Source organism: Acanthochromis polyacanthus, chromosome 12 (genome assembly GCF_021347895.1).
Source record: "Acanthochromis polyacanthus isolate Apoly-LR-REF ecotype Palm Island chromosome 12, KAUST_Apoly_ChrSc, whole genome shotgun sequence".
In the NCBI taxonomy this organism is placed as follows: domain Eukaryota; kingdom Metazoa; phylum Chordata; class Actinopteri; family Pomacentridae; genus Acanthochromis; species Acanthochromis polyacanthus.
Window position 1 is genome coordinate 915,066 of NC_067124.1, and position 18,691 is coordinate 933,756.

The window sequence follows — 18,691 nt, forward strand, 5'->3', positions numbered from 1 at the left end:
CAACAGATACAGCTGAAACATTAACATTCATCTGGTTTTTACGTGCAAACAGTGTAGTAAGCTGTTAACAAGCTGATATAAAACAGCTTCTGATAGCCTGATTGTTATAGTCGACACCACCTGATGCTATTTATTTTGGAAAAAGTCCTGTTACTGATGTTAAACTGTGGACTTGATTCATTCCTGGGAAGACGCCTACAGATTAACATTTTGCTGACTGTGGTCCTTGAGTCCAAGCTTAATTTTACATTGCAGAATAAACAACTTTAACTAAGAGACACTGCTTTTCTTCTATCTCAAAAACCGCGCTGAACAATACTCAGCATCTAAACACAGCAAGATCAGTCACATCTTTAATGTTAACGGGTTAAAAACCATATAATGTGTATGTGTGTAACATAATGATGGTATTTCAGTGTCTATATGCCTTATAAACTCTTTGAAAGTCAGGTACAGCAGATTGTAAGCTAATTTACCTTCACAAACATCAGGTAAACCCAACTTTAATTAGTGAAGGAGATGAGAAAGGTGTGAGTGATGGTGTGCAAAGTCAAACAGACAGCTGTTGTGGGAAAATGAAACGCTTCCTCCTTTTTGGTACCATGAAGTGAGTTTTCAAACATCCTCCTCTCATTAGCAGTGATCCTGAACAGGGCTGGCAGGGTTGCAGGCCGGCCCAGGCCACGGGCGATAAAGCTGCGCTACACTGACGTTACAAAGAGGAGTGTAAAATGTTAATGACAACAGATCGGCTGTGATGCACACGCTGTAATCACATCATCGTCCCGGCCGGTCAGCCTGTCACCCTGCTTCAGTAGGAGCTGCGTTTCCACCATCGGCGTCGATGAGTTATGCATACTGTGCCCTATAAGCGCCGTAACCTCACGACACAGAAACATTAGTGGCAGCGTTCACGGCCTGCTGCTCTCCTCCACAGCAGCTCTGTGCTGTGATGATGGGGCTGTTGGAGTGATGAAGGAGCTACTGGATAACAAGCAGAGACAGCGGAAGATCAGAGGAAAAAGGCTGCCGTAATAACATCCTCTGCTTGAGATGCTGACAGCTCTGAGAGGCATCATTTAGTCATATGAAAACAACAGAGAGCTGCATGGCTCACAGACAAAAGCTGCACATTAAGCTTGATTTCAGCTTTCTCCTCTGAAATGTAAATCAAACACCAAACTGAAGAGTTGAACTTAGTTTCCCCCACTCAGGAAGTATTCATGCCATGTGCACAGAGCAATGAAAAAGAGTAAATGTGACCATTATGGGATTACTGCTAACCTGGAAATGGACTGTAAAAGTAGCACAAGAGGAGAGAAAACAAAGACAGTGAAGTGTCTCAGTGATATCAGTTACCCAGCAATATCTGTCACCGTGAATATTATGACCAACATAAGCTACTGGAGCAGCAACATCCCAGCATCTGTGGAAAAGAGGATCAACTTTTCCTTTTAAAGTGGAAGAACATGTTACAGTTGAATAAAACAACAGAAAGTAACATACATTTTTGGGATTGCTACTGAGAATTAGCGCATATTTTACAGCTCTACTACAGACAGCACAATAATTAAACACAGCTACACACCGTGGTCTATTTAATTGGTCTTTTTTGACAGTAATTTAGAAAATGAAGTACTCTTCTGGGCTAAAATGATTTCTACAAAGCAATGTCAGTTAATCAAAAGCAAAAAAGTAGAGAGAGACTCACTTAATTCAACACAGGTGGAGTCGATTGTCACTAGAAGTCCCACAGTTAGTGAAATGGAGATTATCTGAGTGCAATGAATGGATGTGTCTGAAGTGACTGTAGTTTAAAGACACCTGCATCTGGAAGCTCCATTCACTGGTGAGCAGTGCTCCTACCTATAACTAAACCATGAATACTGAAGAACACTCCATACAGCTCAGTGTAGTTTAATGCTCAGTCGAGGGATGGAAACAAGAACAATTCCAAGTCACTGAACATCCTTTGAAGTACAGTTTATAATGCACCATTAAAAAACAGAAAGAATACGGCTTAGAGCAAGCTGTCCTCAAAAACTAACTGGCCATTCAACAAAGAGACTAGTGCAGCAGGCCACCAAGACACCTATGAAGGAGTTACTATGTTCAGGTTCTTCATTAGTCAGAGCTTTAGGGGAGAACAGCAACATAAATGCCACTGGTGAAAAAAGCTCATATTAACTCTTCAGTAGAGAATCTCAAGTCAGCTGGAGGAAGGTTTTCGGGTCTGATGGGCTCCAAATGAAGCTTTTTGGCCGTTTCAGTAGATGGACACTAAACACTTCCACTCATCCCAAACACACCATGTCCACTGTCAAGCATGGCGGTGGCAGCATCATGCTTCCTGCAGCGGGTATTTGCTCACCTGTAACTGATGACATGTATTTCTATCTTTTATTTCATGTGAAAACTTGCGCAGCGTGTTGTGTGATGCTGACCAACAGGAGCACAAAATTACAAAAAATAGTCCAGACAACCGACGCTCCTTTTTGTACAATCTATTGATGGGTTCAATGAACTTTTAGGCATGTTTTTAACACGAGACAGCCAGCATTACACACACCGTGACAAACGTCATTGTTGGTTTACATTTTGTTTCCTACACCTCCAACACCATGAATCACATACTGTAAGTCATGAAAGCACTGCAGTGCAGATTGGTGGAAGATCACAGTGTAGTCCGTTTGTGACTCAAAAAGAAAACAACCAAATAACAAACAACATATCTTCAAATTATATTTATTCAGCTTAGTTGCAGTAGAGACAAACAGGGAATGTGGGACAGAGTGCAGTGGACTGACATGCCCTAAAGTCTGACCAGCCTGGACTCAAACTGGGAACTCAGCTGCTGAGAACATTTCTGACCGTGTGGTCGCTACGACACTCTAACCCTATCCCACCTATTAGTCAAAGATAGGATTCAGTCCTGGCAACCAAAATGACAACAAAATAGAGCTATTCAAGCAATTTAGTCGTGCTCTGCCATGAAGACTGAAGCAGCACAGAATGGAATACTGTAATGTTTTGTCCCTGTGGGCCAAAAACCATTACAAAATAAGGGATTGTTTGATTTATATAATTTTACATCCAGGCAGGAGGTGCTTTGGCAGCATTTTTCAGTTCTCTGTCATGGGTGACCTACACTCAGCACTGGGCCTGGATGCATCCTGAAGCTGCTTCACTAACGTGCTGCTCACTCTTTACCTCCTGTGGAGACTCGTTGTCGGGTAGCTCCCTGTGGGTAATTTAAATGCCATTGTCTTTCAAACTCCAGACTACACACTGTTCAAACAAGCTCGTCTGCTGGCACCCAGGAGGAACAATAGTGTCACAATAGTGCTGGCAGATGGAAGCACAGCTTTACGGAGGACAGGCCAAGTGAGACATAAGACATTCTGGACCATCTCAGAGGCACCACAACAATCCTGATGACGTCATGTGAGCTATGTGAGCCCCAGAGGATGTGATATAAGTATTCTCACTGGCTGAATGGCTCTCTTCATAACTAGAATAATGGTTTGACAGGGAAAATCACTGGAGACTTTCTTTAAGGAAAAACAGAGCATGTTTGTACATGCTGTACATTCTGGTTGAAAGGAAACTTTTACTAGTCACTCTGCCAAGGAATGTGGTGGAGTTATGTGATGATCGGTGTACATTCGTCTGTCTGTCTGTCTGTGTCTGTCTGTATTTCTGTCTGTCACACCACCACCAAGAACGGACAAATGGATTTGGATGAAATTTTTAAGGAAGGTCAGAAATCACACAAGGAGATTTTGGCAGTGATGCGGCTGCCTGCTAGCCTAGCCGTGTTAGACCCAGCTCTGAAGACACAAGGGTCTAGGAACTCTGGACAGGGAGGGAGGCGGGCTAAAAGGTTGTCTTTCAAATCACTCTGCAGCAATTGGGTAGGTATACAACCAATCAGCGCAACGAATAGGCTCCTAGAGCGCCGGAAATCAGAGGATGCGCGAGTTCTGTGAAGCCTTATTTAAACACTTCAGTGCCGTCCTTTGTTTATCTTTCAAGTTGAATTTTAGCTTCAAATCTTTAAGGGCTGTGGCCAAAGCCGAGTCCAAAGATAACTGTTTATTGTGCGCCGGTTGTTTCTGTCAGAATCGTCGCGCCTCTGTCGTCACTTCGTTACGCCCGCCTTCTGACTCTACACTTCATGGTGATTGGTCCGGCCAGTTTTAGGAGAATCCAGCCTCGAGCCTTATGGAGGGTAACTAGACCCACCCTGGCAGAGAATTAAATTCGTTGCCGTGGGTTGTCTAGCGCGGCTAGGCTAGCTGACTGCATCAATTCATGTCGCCCGCCCACGTAATTCAGTATCCATCCATAACGTGCACATGGTTAACACATGCCTGTGCTCAATGCAAGGTCATTGTTTATTTATTTAGTCTGTGGGTAGATCTATAGTAGAAGGCCAGAGTCTATGTTGCTGTGATTCCTGATCATCAATAACTAATAAATAAATGCTGCATTTATTAAAAAAAAGAAAAACAAAGCTGCATTTCTGACAATGCCATTTGGGGGAGTACTGTGCTCTCTGAGTGCTTTTCTTCTGTCTGTATGAAATGGTGACAGTTTTCATCTTAATATGGAAGGAGAAACACAGTCCTCCTGCTTTCTGGTACTATTAAGTTAAAATGATCGCTTTATGAAAATGTGCTGAGGACACAGTGTGGCACTGCTAACAGTGACATTCAAAACTACAGTATGGTAATTAAAAAAGACATTATTGGTGAAAAAGTCGCTGCTATCTGCTGCAGATAATCACATGCACTACAATTAAAGCAGGAGAATAAACCGCTCTCTCGCTCTCTTTGTAAAAAATGACATTAAACGCTGCACATCATGACCATGATTTATTCTCTGCACACAGACCACAGCACAGTAAGCGAATCCTTTCCTAACTTTTCTACAGAAGCTATTAAAGTCGACACAATGTGTAGTGAGATCTGCAGCCTTACAGATGAGACCAGCAGGCCCAACATTCAGGTTCTTACATCTGAATAACGCAGCCTTGTTTCCAGGCTTTTCATTAAATAGCATGAAAATTATGCAAAGATGTGCACACAAAGCGTGACAGGAGAGTTTTTCCTATCATTTACAGAAGGAGGTGAAAAGGCATGAGGGGATGATTTAGGGAAGTTGTGGGTAGGCCTTGTTTCAAAAAACACTTTTTTTGACTGAAAACTTCCATTCTCAACCATCAATACAACCTTTCGAAATGGTGATTAATTCAAATCCTGCTTGTGTCCTCTAGCTGTTATGCCAGTTTTAAACACTTTCAAATATGCATCACTTAGACTTCTGAAACCAACCAAGGACAATTACGGTAATACTGAGGGAAGGCATGTGAAGAATAAACATCATACTCTACTTTCCTCCCTGAGTTGTAGGAAGGGACACTTTGACAAGAAAGCAGATGAGACGATACTCTCAACTTGTCAAACCGTCCTTCCCTCCACCTGTCGCCTCTGTGGGATAGTGAGCGTCTTTGTTCTGTCTCAGCGATAAAGCCTCTCCTGAAAAAGGCTTCTGTCTGATGGACCTGGCTACCAGGGACACCTGCATGCAGGGGGAACTATAATTTGGGAGACGTTCCGGGAAGCGGGACGCTCAAAACATCAATGCCTCGTCAGTCCTGGAACCATTCAGAAAACGGGGCTCGTCACACAGGATCCCATCTAAAGATAGACTGAGGGAATATATTGGAACGGACTAAAGGCCTCTCTCTGGCAAGTGGAAATGGGGAACACACAAACTGGCATGAATGCACACAGAAACAGTGGCGACCATCCTGGTTGGCCAGTAGGAATGTGTCTCTGCCTATCACTTCGCTTTGGCTCCAGGTTTCCACTTTTCTTGGGTTTATCATGTGAAAGCTGTGCTGCTGTGGGGTTCCAGAGGTCAGCTCTGCTCCACAAACAGAAGGCCTCAGTATCTCCAGGCTACAATCAGCTCAAACTAGTGGAGAAAGAGAGGGGGAGGACAGCAGAGAAATGTGCTGAGCAATATGCCTTATTCTCTTGGTCTTTCTCTGGCTACAGTCTGTCTTGTGTCCTAGAAATGTTGGAAAGATTCAGTTGAGTTCATCTTTTCACACATGGGGGTGGTGTGTATATTGCGTCAGTGTTTTCAGCCATGCTCTAGTGTCACTATGAGGTGACCTGACATCGCTAGACGAATGCACTGATCTGAAATAGTCTGGAGCTTTTCTTATTTAAGACCTCCAGTGGACATCACAAACCAGATCTGGACACATCTGGATGGAAGCACAACGAGACATGTGATGCAGCCTGAAGCCAAAGAAAAGGGAAAAAAGGCTTCAACTGTGGTTGTTTGATTTTCTTTTAGAGAGACTGTCTTTTACTACTGACGTGACTGCAGATTTATGAAAAAATAAACGGTGGCTAATGTGCAGTCTTTGTTTCAACAGTCCAGTCCTTTAATCCACATTCGCCTACAGCAGAACTGCATGCTCAGCTGCATTTGGCTGGAAAAGATATTTTCTGCTGGATTATGTGAGTCATGTTTCCCAAATACATTTCAAATCAACATATCTTTGAACTTTATTGTAGAAAAAGGTAGGTGAGGCTTTAGATATGTTGAGAAATGGTCATACTTTAACCCACAGTATGCTACACTTTTAAAGAAATCATCTTTTGTCAAACATAAAAAACATCAATCTTTTTAAGTTAAGGCAACTTCTAATGAAAACATGTTTAACTGTTAGATTGCATTTGATTAACTGAATTGGCTTTTCATCAGAAACTAAAGTAAGGTTTAATTACCACTTAATACGACACACAGACATTTATAAAAATCATTTTTCATGTTTAATGTTTGCAGGGTCACAGCTTCAGTCCAAAATGAGTCAGGTTACTTTTCATAATTATTAATGCTGTGGAGCTAATATTTATATTAGTTACTGTAGATGAACCTCTGTTACTAATAACACTGAACTGTCTGAGCTTTGGTGAGACATTAGTTATATTAACCTCCATAACAGGACTGTGGCATCTCTGCCTTAATATGTATTATAGTAAAGTAATATTTTATAGAATTTATTTTGGGCTTTAACCCTTTAAATGTGAAATCACTGCATAAATAACACGATCAGGTCTTACACACAGCACAACCAATATTACTGATTTTACTGGTAAGCTCTTTCACATAACAGCTGTTGTTGTAAACATGCTGTACATCTAACAATGACTTAAACAGACTGACGTTTGTATGTTTGCTTAAAAGGATTTTTTAAAAGTTTTACGTACTTAATTATCACAAGTTTTTAAGTTGAAAAATGAAATTGCTCCAGTGGAGGGAGGGCAACACTGACCTCATGGTGAAGAAAAATATATTCATCAAGTCAGTGTCTTTAAGTTCATTTACAGCGTCCGCCATAATTATTGGCAGTCCTGGTTAAGATGTGTTGAAAACCTTAAAATAAATTCAATTTTTACTGCAGAAGCATACTCACACTGAAAATAGTAGAAAAATGTATTATAGGAGAAGATTAGGTGCTGTTTTGTTGGCTAAAGGGGGTTGTACAAAGTTTGAACATCAGGGCTGCTAATAATTGTGGCACACATGATTTGATGTAAAAGAATTATTTCTTAATGTGGGATTTTTTTTCTCCACTGAATAAATGCACTTGAATTAAAGGTTGGATTTTCCTCTTTTCTCATTGTGGTCCTATATTATTTTGAGAAAAACTGAATTTATTAGAAGCTAAAGAACACATCTTAACCAGGGGTGCCAATAATTATGGAGGACGCTGTAGCTTTAAATCAACCGACACAGAAATATGAGTTCAAATTACACAAAACATTAAGATAATTACTAATATAATTATGTCACTCCAACCCATCAAAATAATGCCTACAGTAATAAGGTCAATGGATTTTTTTTTAAGTTAAATTTTTGGCCTTTTGTTGGCTTTACTAGACAGGTTAGTAGAGATGCAGACAGGAAAGTAGGGAGAAGAATGAGGGGAAGACCTGCAGTAAAGTTTTAGGGTTCAGACAGCTGGAACTGAACCCAGGCCGCTGCATCGGGGACTAAAGCTCTGTTTGTGGGTCGTCTGCTCAACCAGCTGAGGGATCTAGGCACCAGTTCAATGCATTTATAAAAGTGTATTTTCCTAAACTTTTCCACGTAGTTTTGGTTTGAGAACCACTTTGAGGCTGGAAGGCTTTCCTACTGCATCACACTTAAAGAGAATATGTTGGCTTCTAAATAATTCTTCTACAACAATGAATGATGACTAATGACGATGCAGTGTAATTGTAGGGGAATGCGTTTTCTGGAAGACAGGGTTGTTTATAAAACCTTTCCTAAATTAGATTAACCAAAGCAAATTAAACTTGAGCTCTAAGATTCTCCTTGTTAACAGACCAACTGTGAGGTGACAATTAAATCAAGTGGATTGAAAATAAATTTCATTACATCTCCCTCTGGATTAATTAAACCATCTTTGATGTTCACAACTTTTCATCTAGAGGAAACATCAAGTCATTTTCCACGTTTTTTGGTTTATGACTAATGCCTTACCATCAGCTTTGGCTCTAGTTGAGTTACTCATCAAATCTTGGATGCCAAGATGCTAAAACGAGGAAGAAAACTTTATAGCTGACTAAGGATTGGTGTCACCATGGTTACTGTGGGTGTGACAGTAGCATTTATCTGAAGACACCACAGTACAGCCTCTGCACAGGCTGTAGACACTCAGCATGTGTTTAGACAGGATGTGAATGGAACCTAGATACAAAGTCAATGGGAAGATTCTCTGGAGGCGTTGGAAAATGAGCTGCCACGCGAACACACACAAACACTCCTTCATAAGGTCAGCGAGTCCGTTTCAGGCTCTGTACAGTTGGCACCACAACGACTGTTTGGGCCGAAGCAACAGGCGCTGCTGGAACGGTTCATTAGCCAAATTTGCATCAAAGATGTGACGCAAAACTCTGAGCCGAGCATCTGGAACACGGAGGATGATTGTCATTATAATTATGAATAACCAGCTAGAAATGTCTTACAACAAAGAACCTTTGTCAAGTATTATGTAGCTAATAAACCACTTATCAGCGGTCACAAAAGATTAAGTGCTGTTTAAATCATTTGTTCTCATTATGAAGATCCAAAACAGCCAAAAAAGAAGAGCCACACTTTAGCTTAAGCCACTCCATCCATGAGGCATGCAGAGATGACTTGAGTCTGTAGATTGGACCATTTGTCTCAGCCGTGAGTGCTGACTGATTGCCCTGTCGTTAGCATCCCCCTCTCCGTCTCTTCCTGTTCCCAATTCTATTCATCCCTCATTTAGATCCTCCCTGCAGCAGAGCTACAGCGGTCCATATAGCTGTCATCCCATCGATGGGACACAGCTGAAAGATCGGTCTTTGCTAAATACCTAAAAGATGTCACTTTTAGAACACAAGTCTGTATTCTGCCACATATTGTCTGTTACAACACTGCATCATCAGCCACTGGTGGCCTCTTAAAGTCTCTTATTTTGTGTCTTTGTCTATGTGAATGTTAGATTTTATGCCCAGTTTCTACCTGCAGCACAAGCATTTTCTTCATTTTGAATCACAGCCTTCTAGAAAACACACTATGCATCTTCCCCAAGAGTGCAGATTAGCAGCAACAGGAAACTGAACTGCTTATTTTTCCATAATACATTTGGAACGTAACCGCTGATAAGCATTTTGCCCCCCGACAGTGAGGCAAAAGCTCCTGTCTCCAGACTGAGAAGCAGCTGATTCATCTTCCCTCAGGCTGGAGGAGATATCAAGCTGCAGCAGCAGCAGAAACAGCATCCTAACTCCCTACTTCCAGCAGGGCTTCCATCTCCTCTGTCAGCTGTCAGCTCACAATGCCTCTTGCCCATCAGACCAGTGCTTTCAACTCAATCCTTGTCTGTCTGCCCACCTACCTCCACACTTTCTTTCTAAAGTTGGAAATGAGGTTTTATAGCACTAAAGCCAATTTGTATCCTGGAAGCTAAACAACAGAAATATTGCTGATGCATCTGACAGGTTTCATTCTCATCTACTGTATTCTCACATCAGACCACTCAGCCATGACAGTAAGCACTTTTCTGTGTGCTTTCTGGATGTCTGTTTGGACTTGTTTTTTGATTCCTGCTCACTGTGTCATTCCTCCCCAGGAGCAGGTTGACTCTGTGGCCTTCGCCTGCTCTAAGGTTTGCTGCTGAGGCTTACTGAGACAATGGACAGACTAATGAGCCCCTGAAGGCTCACCGTTATGCCCCATGGTCCAGTTTGAATGCCTGGATGGGGGAGCAGCAGAGTGAGAGGTGTGGGAACAGGGGGTGGCTGTAAAGTTATGTGGACATCGGGGGGGCCAGAGGCAAAGACGGTAAGAAAACAGTGAAATGAGACTAAGAGTCTGTGGCCATGCTGAAGGCTCTTTGAGGTCATTATTGGGCAGCAGCATTTTCAGCTAAATGCTACCATCAGCATGCTAACATGCTCACAACGACTGTTATTCCTTCATTTGAGAACCATGAAGGCTAGCGCGTTAGCACGCTAATATTTGCTAATTAACACAAAATAGAGCTAAGAATGACGTTTGGAAGATATTTGTTCAGAAATCAAAATATTGAAGAAATAGCATTTTAAACAAAAAAAAGATTTGACAAAATGCATGTTCCCACCTCCTAACTGTGTTATGTGGGATTTTAAGCTCTTCTTGATCCAAGGAATCAAATTGATCCTCTTTTGTGAAAATCAGACATATGGTTCAAACAGCATGTAAAGAAACAAAAATCTTAATTGGCTTTTCCTCTATGCACATTCCACCTCTGCACCACGTTTCATGGAAATTAGCTGAGTAGTTTTCATGTAATTCTGCTCACGGTCACAAAAACAGCAAGAAAAAAACTTTTCCATGTGGGTGATTGACAGTTTAGGGTAAATGTTGAAAATTAAAAAGTTAATGAAGAGTGCACACTTGAAATGGAATGACCAAATTTAAAATAAACCACAAGTATGTTAGATAAAATGATATCTAATACCATCATCAAGACACCAAAGTGCGTTGGTCCATTGGGTTAACCGACCTCAGTCATGTGGATGTTGGTGCAGCCGTAACAATGGCCATGAATGTCTGTACTAAATGTCATGTCAATCCACCCAGTAGCTGTTAAGGCATTTTGTTTAAATCTGTCAATGTTTGTCATGGTGTCATAATACAACAAGAGGTATTTGATCATTCAAAAACCATAGAAGTATGTCAAATTTTGTACTAAACCATCTGTTATAAGCGATTAGTAAAAAGTTTGATGTTCTAGTCGCATTAGATAAACGACATAAGAGTCCATCCTCTGTGGATCATGAACATCCATACGTAATTTCAAGGTCGTCCATCCAGTAGTTGAGATATTTCAGCCTTTCACTAAACGGACAAATCTGATGGTCCAGAGGGAAGAGCAGGGTCATAGAGCAGTTCATAACCTTTTTGGAACCCTATAAAAATTATGGTTAGGACAAACGCTGACTGCGTCACAATGCTCTTCATCTATATTTTCCACCTTCACAGTGACTCAGTAAAAGAAGGAAAGAGCAAAGATTCTGTGATTCCTCTTTCGAGAACAACTTTAAGATTCTCAGGATAGATGACCCATTAGGATAGGGTGACTGAAACGGGAACTCAATCTAATGCCTCATTTCCTCTCAGAGATGAGACAAGCTTCATGGCTTGACCTCTCCCAAAAGGATCTCTTCTTTCTACAGTGGCCACGTTGTAATCTCACACATCGCTGTCTCACTTAATCCGAAAATAATATCACAGCCATTAGCAAAGGCAAAGACCTGGAAAATCCAATTTGAAAATCATACTGTCGCGTTCGTAGACTTGATCTGTCCATATGCGTAGTGCCATGTGTAGTTTTACTGGACATTCATCTCTGATGGGTGAGAAGTCAGAGAGGAAGCAGTTCTGGTTGAAGGAATGCATTGATTTGCACTGTTTAGTACCAGCCTAAGTACTCAAGGACAGAAAGTTTGCTAACGAAAGGCCAAGTAAGATTCAGGACGATAGGAAATATTTGTTTTTGCTCCTTCAGATTGTAGAAATAGATTTGTATTTCACTGTGCTAGCTGCACAGAGCCAGGGATCGCAACGTTTGTTGGTTGGTCCACTGCTTTGGTTCAGATTGAAATATCTATACAGCATGGATGGCAGTGAGATTTTGCAGTCATTCATGGTCACCATAGGATGAAGCCTGCTGACTTAGAAGGTCTCCTGACTTCCTTCAAACCATAAAGGAGCAGACATTTTTAAGCTTTATGTACTATATGCCTCAGTAACTGCTGGATGCAATGACAGTATTTGCTGAAGACATTCATGGTTCCCAGAGGATGAACTCAGGAGACTTCGATGATGCCAAGATTCTTCATCTTGTGCCATTATACTATCCCTGGGTCTAGGTTTTCAGGCATCTGGTAAAATATTTAATATCTTTATACCTTCCCGATGACTGAATGACTTCAGACATGTGGTCTCGTGCCACCATGAAACTGATGTTTGTGGTTATTAGTGAAAGGTTCTGACAACTATTGTATGGATTGTGTAGAAATTTACAGATATTATACGGAATGAAAAATTGGGGCTGCACTGTGGCTTTCATTTCGCAGCTTTAAGATCCCCAGTGCGCGTCCTGGCCTTCCTGGGATCGTATACCTGCAAGGTGAAAGTGCTAACCATCAAGCCACTGTGCAGCCCCAACTTTTATTCATATGTGGATTATAATTTTCAGACATGCAAATCACCAAGACCTGGTTTAAAAGTTTACTCATTAGGAAAGATGCAGCAGTGTCGGTGTATTGCCATTCATGCGAGCTGCTTTTGAGATTCCTTAAATCTATCGCACATCAGCAGTACATGTAAAAGAGGAGCAAGCAAAACCTGTCCTCCAACCATGGAGCAGCAATTACTTAGGCAGAATATGTAGTAGACCTTTGTTCAGACTGATATTTTTCATGCGCTAACTGTCTGAAAAGGCTAATGAGCTGCATGATGTCAACAGACGGGAGTCTCCTGGCCAAAAACTTTTAATTTGACACTTCTATTGTCTATCATCATGGGGAGAAAGACAAAGAGTGCCTGCAACTCCTGAAGGCTTCTGGGTGACTGTATCTGTTGGTGTGTTTAAAGCGGCAGCAGCAGCCTGTAATGTGGAGTAGCTTCTTCTGCTCAGCGGGCTCGAAACAAATGGGTTATTTAGAGCCCACTTCATTTGCACTTGTGGAAAAAGGGCAGATAGGAAATGAGAACCCCTTGACGGTTCAGCGTTAGATGTATTTAATTAGCCAATTCACTCTCTCCTTTGCTGCCTCAGGGGGCTCAATACTTCTTTGTATTTTTTAAAGTAATTGTCACTTGCCACATCAGCATTCAGTGGATCCAGGCATGCAGTCAGGAGTAGAAAAAAAAACTGTCCCTTCGTCTCTACTAGAGGTTTGTAAAAACAGGCATGGAGGCACATATTATGCTGCACTGCTGGTCAGAGATAACCTATGCAGACTAGATGCTGTATTCATGAGCCATGAAGTAGAGGTGTGAGCATAAAAGGCTCCAACAGCAATCTGCAATAGATCCTTTTGCTTTACTCAACCGGCTGGGCTCTGCAGGCAGTTATTCTACCAAACACAAAAAATGGTCTCAGCTTGATTTATGGTAAAAGTTAAAGCATTGAAATGTCACACTGATCCAAACATCATAACATAAATGTAAAATATGCAAAAAAACATCTTAAAACAGCTTTCTGACACATAAACAAGACTATGATACCAGCAGCTCAGTGACACTGTTCTCCACACAACTACTTTGAGCTTCACCATGCTCAGAATTATGTTCACCATCTTAGCTTAGCACATTAGGATGCTAATTGCTAATGGTAATCAGAACTAGCTGAGGCATGATCAGTTTGGCAGGTAGTTGATCATAAACGAAAGTAGTGGATCAAGACAAGAGATTGAAATGAAAACAACCTCTGGGCACCATGAATGTCTGCAATCAGTTTCAAGGTAATCCACCAGCTGTATGGACACATTTTAGTCAAAACGAAAAATGTCACACAGGAAAAGTCAATGGATCACCAAATAAGCATTAATAGGAAACCATGAATGTCTGTGTAAGATTTCATGGCGATCCATCCAGTAGTAGTGAAGATATTTTAGTTTGAACCAAACTGTCTGACTGACTGAACACCAAACCAACACTGATACCCTGGGTTTATGGTGCTACGTGTCTTCAAAGTGCTCCCATTGAACATTCTGTAAAACCTACTTGACCAGCCCATCATATCATGACAAACTCTACAAGGTGAAGAGCGTGTGATATTCCAAAAGAAAAGGGCCATGCTCAGCGTTACCATACATCTTCACAATGATTCTTGCTACCACGCATGTTACATAAATATCATCAAGCTTTGACACACACTCATAAATAAACCCACAACTAGACAAAAATCACAGAGCCTCACAAGCTGTAATTACACTCAAGTGGAGGACGTGCTGCTGTACCCCAGGGCTGAAGTGCCTCTATAATAAGCTTTCATCAAGAACAATGTCCCACACAGGAACCAGCAGTGCTCAACAGCAGACAGAAAAAACACAAAAGATGATTCTTTAGAAAACACAACTGTTTAATTGTGTTGAAAAAGGTACAAAAAGAAACGGACAAATATACCACTTGTGATACTGGATTATGAATGATTCTAATACAGTTTGGGATAATTATACAAGCATGGGAAAATATTAACGAAAAAGAAACCTATTCCATGAGAAAAGAGCTCCAGTGTTCTTATTTTACATCTACTGGATCTTTCGTAACCTGGCAGCATCCTGTTTCAACACAAATCTGTTTGCAAGTGATGACACACCACCAAACATTTTAACAGACAACCAGAAACTACGACTTGACATGCTGGACAAGCTCTCACACGCTCGCTGCATTTCCTCTGCAGTTAAACTCCATTCTCATACTAATCTGTGCAGGATGGTACCTTAACTTACAGAAACAGTGCATGTACATGTTCAGAGGCTCCGCTCTCAGCTGTCCCAGGTGCTCTCTGATTCCTTATAAAAAGCGACGGATGGAGTTGAGCGCCTGGATTCTCTGCTGTGACCTCACAGCCTCAGATACGCCACCTGGGAACAACAAAAGTCGAGTTAGGCTTAAAATCTATGAGAAACTTGAGACGGAGAAGAGTCCAATAAAATTGGTTTAACTTTAGCATTTAATATGCCTGTTTTGCACTCTGCAATGAGAATTTTTCGCTCCCCAAAGCACAGATGTACTGGATCTCTCTGGTCGACTGATCAGCACAGCAACACATTATCTGTAATTGGTGCCTTCAAACAACAAAAAAACCACAGGTGGTAGGAATTTAATCAACTTCAAAAACACACATTGGGATAAACAAAGCCCAGAAAACAGATCAGCTCAGCCCCGTCCTCTCTCTCTTTTCCTCCATCTGCTATTTCTGGGTGTTTGCCTGCTGCAGACAATGGCTGCGCTCCACTGAGGGCTCTATATTGGGATGATGGATGAGGGCGTTTGCCTCACTCAAGGCCCTGTCTTCTCCGTCCCCATGCCAGTGTCTGCTCACCACTCAAGCGCATCAATGGTAATTCATACAAATGATAAGAAACGGTAACTAGAGGTGAGCTGCTGCTAACAGCCCCGAGTCCGAGAAAAGAAGACACAGCGTGATAAGAAACCGGAGGGATGGGAGCCTGGATGGAGCAGCGAGGAAGGACTGTTCCCAGAGGGCCCGATCCCTCAGAGAAGGAAGCCGATGGAAAAATAAACATTTCAGGGCATGAAAAGATTATTCCTTTTAAAACTTTTATAATGAAGGCTATGTAAAGGTGAGTTTTCCTGTTAACCTGCTTGAATAAACAGAGATAATACAGCTTCAGTTTAATAAGGACTGATCCATCAACTGAAGGTCTTTTTGATCAATATATTGGATATATTGTAGAGCACTGCGGCCAAAGCACTTCAGACAAAAAGACACACTGGTTAATTAGAACTGAATCAATTAGTCTAATGGTCAATCAAAAAAATGTTCACGATTTTGATTATCGATAAATCTTAAGGACATTTTTAGGTGAGAGTTGACTGGTTCCAGGGTCTCAAATGTTCTTTGCAGCGTTTCCTTCCCCATCCATCAGCCGCTGTCTCCTGCAGAGGGCTGGAGCTCATCCCAGCTGACAATGTGTAAAAGGTGGATACACCCTTGACAGGTCGCCGGTCCATTTCAAGGCTAATGCAACTATTTAGGGTCACAATCACACCTGTTCAGCTACCAAGCATGTCTTTGGACTGTGGGAGGAAGTTGGAGCTCCTAGAAAAACCCAAGCATCCAGAAAGTCCTCCTCCTGAGGGACCACCTTCCTGCACTTTCTTTCTTTTTGTGATACTAAATCATTATTAAAATAAACAAGCATTTCAACTTGCACTTTGGGAAACTGATGCTTTACCATTATCTGAGGAGCTACTAAATGATTAATGGAGAAACTAATCAGCAGATGAACTTCTAATAAATAACTTTTAGTGCAGACCTATTCCAGATAATAAACTGTATAAATAAGAAGAAAATCTTACAGTATTCTCTCAGAGGGACCCACAGTATGACTGGGACCCTGCTTAACATTCGTAGGATGTTCAACCCACGGAGAGCAAGCGATCTAACACATCTGTCAAAGTCTGTCAGAATGAGTCATCTGCTTTTCTCAGTAATTGCTCATATGCAGATAACAAAGATAAGCTGCCAACATGGTGGAGCTTTGGACTCCAGTTCCTCCATAGCATGAACTGTGAACTCCATGCTAGTGGAAGATCTGAAAGGACGAATCATGGAAACAAGCTTCCCTGTGGAGATTTTTCTTTTTAAAAATCCACTGTTTATATTATGAGAACCTGCACAAAAATGGTTCTCAGATAGTTTGTTCTTATCAGTGTTAAAATTCTATGAAGTCTTTAGGGATGCAGCTCTGCCCACAACACTCAACCATAATATGCTTAAGGATGTTAGAGTTCTTTGATCTGATTGGAATTCAGAGAAATATAAAATATCACCAGTAGAAATACATCAAGCTGTGAGAGATTACCTTTGGTAGTTTTATTCCCATCTCTGCAAACCAACTCTTTAGGTTTCTTTTAACAGAATGGAAGGTATAGTCTGGGTATTAAAGGCGCTGAGACAATGACAAGAGGCTGGTTTAAGGAAGTCTTTAGAGCAAACACACTCTTTGATGCTCAGTGCCAGTGTTCTGTTATCACAACACTTCAAACTTGGCAAGCAGCACACACAAAGAAACAGACTGAAAGAGGTAAGGGAAAGTAGAACATGATGGAAAAAGCATGTTTTGTGTTAAACTCAAAGGATTGTCCTGCAGTTAAACAGATAACAGATGAGGATGTTTGTCTGGGCTAAACAAACAAAGCCACTGACCGATGTAATGATGCTAAGATGATACCACCCATGGGTGTGACTCCACCCCTCCCTGAGGACATGAACCAGAAACAACCCCAAAAACTATGGAGTTAGAACAGTCTCATAATTCACAAATGCACACAGAAGAATTCACAAATGTAAACTGCAATCCACAAATAAATTAAGAAAGTTCACAAATGTATTTCTGCATTCACAAACTGCTTTTGTGTGTGAATCTTTTTTGAGACTGCTCTGCCGTCAGCTCGATCCACAAATGCATTTTTTTCAACACGGAAGTTTCTGTAGCCAATCAGATGTCTCCCTCCTTTCAGCCAATCACAAAAACTCACCCCACGTGGGGGTGGGTGTACTGTTCAGCCAATCATATGAACGCGTCCGCACAGCGTTATACTTCACCGTGTCATTGGGCTGAAGAGTGAAGTTTCAGATGTGATTACCACAGCGGATAATATAAACACATTTGTCCGACAAACAACAAATATTCATCCATCCGTTCTCTATACACAGCTTCAACGAACACAGCGCGACTCACATTTCCGGGTTCATTATTACACACACAAAAAAAGATTCCACAAAAAACGGCCATAATCCAACCTTGGACATCCAGAGGACACAAGCCAGTAAACTATTTTGTCCAAAACATGTCTTGAAGTCGGTATATAATCCACGAATCGGTCGTTTTAAAGGAAATGCACCTCGCGATGCGCGTCCAATATTCCCTGTATTTCTCGTCATATTTTTTTTATTTGTATAGAGAACGGATGGATGGATATTCATTGTTTGTCGGACAAGTGTGTTTATATTATCCGCTGTGGTAATCACATCTGAAAGTGGTTTATACCGGCGGATTCATGAGAATCTAAGCTTTCCATCGGCGTATAATGTTTATATATTCGCGTTTGCAGTCTTCGGACATTCTTTAAATTCCTATGCAAATTAGTAGGTGTACCGCCGGCGGTACACTGAAGTTTAACGGGTTAAAAATGCTCGAGTTTGCGCTGCAAACTCCCAGCGCAAACTATACACTCCCAGTCCCGCTTGACTTCTCGCTCAGCTTTTGCCTCCAGCATAAGCCCCGGCCACAAAAAACGTCACAATGTTTGTAAACAAATAAAGGGTCTATTGTCCCCATCAGACGCCATGGTCTCTCCGACGGGCAGCTTCACTCTTCAGCCCAAT

At 41.5% G+C, this 18,691-nt stretch overlaps 1 protein-coding gene across 1 annotated transcript in view; it reads right to left on the minus strand.

Annotated features, from left to right (window-relative positions):
- Positions 1-14,671: 14,671 nt before the first annotated feature.
- ube3d (ubiquitin protein ligase E3D) overlaps positions 14,672-18,691 on the minus strand; it is a 32,931-nt gene continuing 28,911 nt past the window's right edge. Inside the window, exon 10 of the mRNA XM_022204978.2 lies at positions 14,672-15,197. Within this exon, the coding sequence (XP_022060670.1) occupies positions 15,177-15,197 (21 nt within the window). The 3' untranslated portion in view covers positions 14,672-15,176. The remainder of the gene's footprint in view (positions 15,198-18,691) is intronic.